General features: G+C 36.6%; 1 protein-coding gene across 1 annotated transcript; it reads left to right on the top strand.

Moving 5' to 3' along the window:
- The first annotated feature begins 822 nt into the window (after positions 1–822).
- LOC133725967 (probable LRR receptor-like serine/threonine-protein kinase RFK1) lies at positions 823–4,754 on the top strand. The gene is made up of 10 exons (XM_062153392.1): positions 823–1,708; positions 1,815–2,013; positions 2,124–2,206; positions 2,312–2,383; positions 2,480–2,551; positions 2,641–2,709; positions 3,006–3,071; positions 3,687–3,752; positions 4,151–4,298; positions 4,541–4,754. Exons 4-9 carry the CDS (start codon positions 2,352–2,354, stop codon positions 4,161–4,163), a joined length of 318 nt encoding a protein of 105 aa, XP_062009376.1. The 5' UTR covers positions 823–1,708; positions 1,815–2,013; positions 2,124–2,206; positions 2,312–2,351; the 3' UTR covers positions 4,164–4,298; positions 4,541–4,754.
- Positions 4,755–7,811: the final 3,057 nt, after the last annotated feature.

The following is a 7,811-nucleotide window of genomic DNA, read 5'->3' as shown; positions in this document are numbered from 1 at the left end:
AAACTCTAACATTCTACTTCGATGAACATTAGCCGTCGCAAAGTTTCACTACTTTGCTACTGCATCTAGAGTACCGTCGCACGATAGAATAAACTCAATTATAAACTATATGCATCTTCAATCTTTGTTCTTTACCGCAACCCTCTCTCTCTCTCTCTCTCTCTCTCTCTCCATTTTCGATCTAACCCATCTCCGGTCCATTTCACAGAACGCAGCAACCTGCAAGGCTGTAACCAGCAACCCATCGATCTCCGGTCTCCGAGCTCCGCCTCCAGCCTTTCAAGCCCCACCGGCCACCGCCGAACTCGGGGTTGGAGACTTGGAGCACTCCCGAGTCCCGAACACGGAACACAACGAGCAAGGCTGTAACCAGCAACCAGCAACCAGCAACCCGTCTCCGCCTGTCCGGTCTCCGAGCTCCGCCTCCAGGTATCTCACTATCTCTCTCTCCCTCTCCGTCTTCTTCTTCTCCTCGGCTCCTCGCCTCCTCCAGTCCTCCTCTTCTTCTCTTCTGAGTTTCTGATGGGTTCAATTTCAAATGGCTTTGATTATCTTTTGATCTTGATCTTGATTTTAATTAAGGTAATGATACTGATTGAGTGATTGGGTAGTTAGAAACGGGTTCAATTTCCTTTTGAATTTTTGATCTTGATCACTTGATGTTGATTTTAATTAAGGTAATGATACTGATTGGGTAGTTAGAAATGGGTTTGATAATTTGATTTCCATTTAATGTTGATTTCTTCTTCAATTGCAGTTTGTAAATTTGTATGATTCATGACTGTATCAGTTGGAAGCAGTCTGCTAGGTATTCAAAGTTTAATTGATACCCTTGTCATTTGTTTTCAATCAATTTGATGAAAGAGAGAAGAAAGTGACGTATCCCTTTATTCTCTTCATTATCTTTTGACAAATTATGGTTTTGTGCATGAGATAGTCCTGCCTGCTGGTGACTATTCCTTTGCTAAGAATAACAAGGTATGTACAAAGTAACCTTGATCAACTGTGCTCGGAAGGTGGCCTCTCTTCTTAATCTGAGAGTAGCATTGAATGTGAAGGCAACAGCACTGTCCGTTACGTCGTAAAGCTGTATACTTCTTTCATCTTATTGCTAGATGCTTTTATATTTCAATACATGATTATACATCAGGATACAGGTTGGTATTTTGATATTAACTTTACCAGGAAAAAAAAAACAATTGAGGTTGTTATACTTGATTGATATCTATACTGCATAAGGTAAACTATACTGACCTCTGATGGGGTTAAGTGAAGTACGTACGCTACGTACCTCCTTGCATTGCGAGAACTTACCTTGACCTTCCTTATCTACTAGGTGCTAGAAGTTCTCAGCTAAACTGATCTAATGGTAGGTGCCAAGGTGGTTTGGCATTGGAGGTAGAAGTTTAATTTTCTGATGATTTTCACCTTAATCTATTGGAGGTTAGTATAGTTGCCAATATTATTACCGTACAAAAGAAGGATTTTCTCACAAAGAGAAGATAATTGTAAATGAACACCACAATCATTTATTTCAAAGCAATCTCTGTTATTATCATTCTGCTTTCTTGTTAATATTGTTCTCTGATTAGTACTTGAATTCATATATTTTAATCTGACAGGGTCCTCAAGAGTCAAGACTCAAGAGGTTTAGTCTACCTGGCACGCTTCCACCTCAACTGGTGAAACTACATTACCTTAGAGAAATGTAAGAGCATTTATATAGCTCAAGACTTGAAAAATGATGTCTGATGACATTTCTGAAATAGTTATTTTTTGCTGAATGCCTTCCAACTTTTTTCATCTTTGTGCAGTGATTTGGTTTACAATTATCTTAGTGGTACAATACCAGCAGAATGGGGTTCAATGCAGTTAACTTCAATGTGAGCTCTCTCAATGTTTTTGATCATACATTACCAATTAATTAGAAGGCCTGTGCAGCTCTCTTGTTGTAAATCGCTTATCAGGGGAGATTCCAGTGGAGCTGGCAAATATTACCACTCTCAGATACCTGTGAGTTTTATGAATTTTTCTCAGTTATTGACCTTGTAGATTGGGTCGTTTACTGTCATCATCATCTATTTCTAGTATCAACAATCTTTCTTTTGTTTTAAAATAATCAGATATGGTGAAGAGAAATACATGGGAGTGGGCTTCGTGGACCTATCCCGTGTATCATATCTCTCCTGAGTAATTTAGAACAGTTGTAAGTAAAAGGCCTTTTCAATTTTGTTTAGGATTCCTTTTTTCCTTTTTTTTTTTTAGTGAACTAATCCTTTCTTTTTCCTATTGTGGTGTCATATCTATATAGGAGGATTAGTGATATAAATGGAACAGAGCAGGATTTTCCTATGTTGAAAAACATGACTGGCCTAGTCAAATTGTAAGTCTAGTATTTGTATTATCAGATATGGTGAACATGTTTTTTTTTTTTATATTTGATAAGGGTTTGTTAATACAACTCCGTTTTGTATTTTAGGATACTGAGAAACTGTAACATTTCTGGAGAGATCCCTCCTTACCTATGGACACTGCAGAAACTGGAAATGCTGTAAGTAAAGCTTGCGAAGATAATACATTTATTACATGTGATGTTGATGACCGTAAATGATAAGGGTTTATATTTTTGAATGTTGATAGGGATCTGAGTTTTAACAAGTTGATAGGAGAAATTCCAACAACAATCAGCTTAAAGCGTTTGAGATTCCTGTAAGTAGAAATTTTTGCTTGATTCACTTATAAACTGCAAGGTCCATTGCATGTGGTTTTTTCCTTAAAGTTTCTGGAAAATGCTGAGACATCTTTCTGGGGAAGGGACGAAAGTGCTGTGTCACACATATGGGCACACAAATGCACCTACATAAGTTTCGGATATTTTGATTTTATAGCTCAAACAATGGTCATACAAGATCAAACAAATGCAAGCTTACTATTTAGGTTTGGTGTCTGCTTAGATTTTGATTTTTGTTTTATGTATGATTTTTGTTTGGTGCTGCTTTCTGTAGATTCTTAACTGGCAACTCTCTGAGAGGAAGTGTACCAGACTCAATCTTCATAGATGGAAGCAATGTGTATGTGTCGTCATTTTGGATGCTTCATATTATTCCTTTTTCTCTATTCATATATGCAATTTACTTTCTCATGTGTATATTATTACTCACTGGAATTCTACGACATCATCACTTCAACCTTGTATGCAATTTGCGTTATGCTTGTAGAGAAGAAGCAAGTTGGTGCTAGACATATAAGTTGAAGCTAGTATCATACATTGGGTTTAGTGTCTTATGTTTACATGTCTGAATAATAGATCTTTGCTTGATTGTTGTCTAATTATCATGAGTGAAAACAATACACCGTTGTTAATAATATATTTTCTCTTCCAAATTAATTGGCGGTTTATGCCTGTTCAATTGAATTCTTGTTTTCAATTGAATTCTTTTTAACAGGTAAAGTAAGGAATAATGTTTGTATTTTGATTATGGCTTATTGGTTTACTCTACAAGTAAGGAATGTTGCGTGGTTCTGCATGATTTAGATGCTTGTGTGTTTTGATGTGGACATCCATATGTGGTTGCATCTATTAAGTTTTGGATTAAGATGCTGCTATGTAGTACGTTTTGTAATTTAATCGATTAATAGTAGTGTTATATTGCTCAGTTGCACTAATGTAAAACTTTTGATATCAGGTTGAGGACTAGCAAAAGAAAAATCAAAAGGCCAATAAAGTACATTAACTACCGGGATTATACACGGTAATTACTTTTGCTTATGTCCTAAGTTTGGGATCATAGAGATTACATTTCCAAATATGACTGCTCTACAAGGGCAAATCACATAGTTCCAGATGGAACTTTGTTTTGCTTCTTTCTTTTGCCTCTGCCAAAATTCATGATTTGCCTTAAGAAAATCTGTGTTAGTTATTATGGTATAGGTGATATGTGGGCTGAGTTTCAAATAAGTTTATAGCTTAGAAAATGGAATCAATAATACCGTGGTATGGTATTTATGCAATTGAGAACTTTCTATGAAAAGGCTAGAAGGTTTAAGATTATGGTCTTGGTGTCTTTATTGCTTCTTGGTACATATGAGTTATCAATAATCATGTGCCATGTATCGTGTATTAACATACATTTTTGTAATTATGTTGCAGTGGAGATATGTAGGATGCTATTGATAGCGTATCAAAGGCTTCTCAAAGTAAGATATCAAAGGCATTTTTGCAGCAGCCCCCTATTCAGGAACTAATTGGAAGGGATCTTCATGATATATAATGAATGGAAATTCAGACATATTTCGTGGTAAGTATGGAACTATGGATTTAGCATTCTTCAAATCAACTACTCTAGCTTTAATCGTAGAAAGACATGGATTTAGCACACTTGCTGACTCAAAATGTCAAAAAGTAATTAAGAGTGGTAGTGAAATATTAATTGTATGTACTGGTATGAACAATATCTATGTCATGTGTACATCTCCCATTAATTTTCCAGCTTTTTGTTTCTTTAATGAATGCTTGAAGATTTCTGACTTTCTGTTATAGGAGGCTTGCAACAACACTAGAGTAATTGGTACATGAAGTAGATCGAGGAAGATCCCTGCAAAGTTCATCTTGAAGTAGCTAGAGGAAAATAACTAACTTGTAAAGCTTAATTATCGATCTTGTAAATTTTGGTAGAAGCTTCATTCATTTTGTAACATTTATGAGGAAAATTAAAGTGTAACATTTCCTTTTATATAAGCTTCATTCCTTTTTGTATAGTTTTCATTCATTAAAAAAAAAAAAAAAAAATCGGCCTGCATTTGCATGCCGATTTTTTTTTTATTCATAAATAATATTTTTGCGACGGCATTTTTGCCGTAGCAAGTGACTTTTGGCGACGGCAAAAATCTTCCGACGCCGTTGGTGGCGTCGCCAATGGTATTTGCCACGGCAATTCGCCGTCGCAAAATTATTGCGACGGCAAACGTTTTGCCGTCGCTAATAGTCTTGCGACGGCGAATTGCCGTGGCAAATACCATTGGCGACGCCACCAACGGCGTCGGAAGAATTGCCGTCGCAGAGCCGTCGCCAATGCTCTTTTGCGACGGCAAAAGAGGCTTTTGCTACGGCATTGCGCCGTGGCCATTGTAATTTTTTTTTGTAGTGACGGTTACAGTAGTAATTAGGGTTTGAAATACCTGCATGCATGCATGAGTACTTGAAGAGTGTTAGTTAGTTGGTTAGGTTGTTAATTAGTGATGAGAAATACGTATTGCAATGGAATTCGGCAACTACATCTTTGCTTAAGCTCAGTTTATTTCGTGTATCAACTGCTAGCTATAAGTAGTAGTTAATTATTAACACCATTTGATAATAAGTAGAGATCTCGTCTCTGCGGTTCACTAATACGAAACCAAGAGTTTTCGTACTCTCAAGTCTCAACCAATTAAGCCTTTTGAAGTCATAATTTGAAAACTCCCCTTGTCGCTGCTATTTTTGTTGTTTTACCAGCTTTCTTCTGGTGCACTATTATTTTTATTCTCTTTGTTACAAGAGGTCTCGAGCTATTTATACAGCTCCCTTTTGGTTCAAATAAGCCAATTTATATTCATTTTTTATTATTCTTTTATTTTAGAGGAAGGAACTTAAACTTAAGACATTATCGTCAAAAAATAAAAAATAAAATAAAGACATCAATAACCAAAAACGGTGAGAGAAGTTAATAATTTTGGACCAACAATTAGGTCTTTCTAAGCTAACTAATTAGAAAAGTCCTATCAAATTAATATTGGTACATGCAGGTGATAAATTGATCATAATGAAACTTAAACTAGAGTTGAATTAGACAGAAAAATAAGGACATGAAAATAAATAATTCCAACGATTGGTACCAAAATAGCATTACTTTTTTTTTTATCCAACTTACACTGTAGTGATTATACTACTGGCATATATATTTTGGTTCAAGTGTTCCAGATTTTCTACTAATCGATCTTTTTGGTTTTTATTCTGTGCTGGCTTAATTGTCTCTAGAATATCTAAATTGTATGTAAATTATCTAACACCAAAGGGATTAGTAGAGAAGAGGGCTTGGATCCGGACTCCACCAGAGGGAGAAAGGGAGAGAAATTTTTACACTTCGTTTCGACCACGGTAATCGAGTGTCCAACCAACATGACTAAACCAAAATCCTCTAACTGGGCTATGAGGGTCTTTCACTGTATCTGTAAATTGATGGTGGGATCTGTGTACGCTCACCCAATCAAGTGGACTTCTCTGCAAACCGAACACATGTTACCGAAGAACAAAACATAGAAGTTATGAAACTCATCATCTCATTAATCTTTCTTAGAGTGATTTGATTAATTTCATACACATACCTGAAGTGATAGAACCCCACAATAGGCAAAGAAGTACTCGAGCCATCTGGGAAGCTTGAAGCTTCTGTGGGAGAGATTCCTATGGAACGAAGGGGTTACGCCGACACCTGAGACAAAGTAGAGTGCAATGGCCTGCCAAAACGCAGTCCAGGTGAAGTAAAACGGCGCAAGAAGAGAAAGGAAATGCAAAAAGGCGAGGCTAAGTACTGAAAGTGGCTATGTCCACAAAGTTCCATTCCCTCCCCTAAAACTCCACCCGCCATTTCACCAGCCAACGATCCCAATCAAGCATTTTTAGTACAGCTTGATCTGCCTGATTCTGTTTCTTTTATCTTCTGTGCGTGTGAGAATAGAAGATATAACACACTAAGTAATGAGAACACACATAACGTTAGTGTGTTTGTGCGTTAGTTCTATATAGGGGTGGTGGAAACGGTGGTTGCAAACTCATTTATACGTTGGCGATTAAGGAACTCAACTACATATTTGCTCCCACAAAATCACGATTAACAGATAAAAGCATGAAATTGAGACGTAGGGAAAATCGCATGGCTTTGGTCCAAAAGATCATCTTGAAAGACCTACATTACCGTTAAAAAAAAAAAGCTATAAGACATTTTTAATTATTCCATCCTACATTGGGTAGTTAACAATATTTATCAAAGTTGTTCAGGATCATATCATTTCACATAAACTAGAATTCTAAGGTTCAGGGAAACGAGTCAAACAGTCAGGATAATAGAAATATCAAAGGGTTATACATTTTGGCTTTAGTAGGTCGTGTAGTCTGTATACAACTACTCTACGAACGCCCAAGGATGAAGGATCGTTACCACCATTGACAAAGGTGATAGCTCTTCTGCCTCTATTGGCTAAGCTAGCTAGTTATGCAGGCATGCACACACGCATCTCCAATCCTATAAATATAGTTAGAAAAAGAGAAACCACGTACGTACCCGCAACAAATCAACAACCACTAAATTATACGTACCTAACTCTATCTCAATGTACGTTCATGACAAGGGTTACAGTTGTACTTAGGTTTCAATATCTGCATTCATGCATGACTACTTGAAGAGAAGTACGTTATCAACTATTGAAATGGAATTCGGCAACTATGCTGAAGCTCAATTTCTTTCTTGTATCAACGGCTAGCCGTAAGTAGTAGTTACCCTAAACCGTACACTTAACACCATGATTAGAAGTAGATATCTCGTCTCTGCGGTTCATTAATATGAAAGCATGTAACCAACACTTTTCTTACTCTCAAGTCTCAACCAATTAAGCTTTTTAAGTCGTAATGTTTAACTTCCTTGTTGTTGCTTCTAATAGCAACAATTAGAAGCAAGCTAACTAATTAGTCGTAATTTTCAACTATAATTGTTTTGCCAACTAATTATTTTTCTTCTCTTTTGCAAGCTAATTATGCAGCTCCCTTTTCTCAAAAGAAA

The sequence above is a fragment of the Rosa rugosa genome, chromosome 1 (assembly GCF_958449725.1).
Source record: "Rosa rugosa chromosome 1, drRosRugo1.1, whole genome shotgun sequence".
Lineage (NCBI taxonomy): Eukaryota > Viridiplantae > Streptophyta > Magnoliopsida > Rosales > Rosaceae > Rosa > Rosa rugosa.
This window is presented reverse-complemented; position numbering and strand designations above follow the sequence as displayed.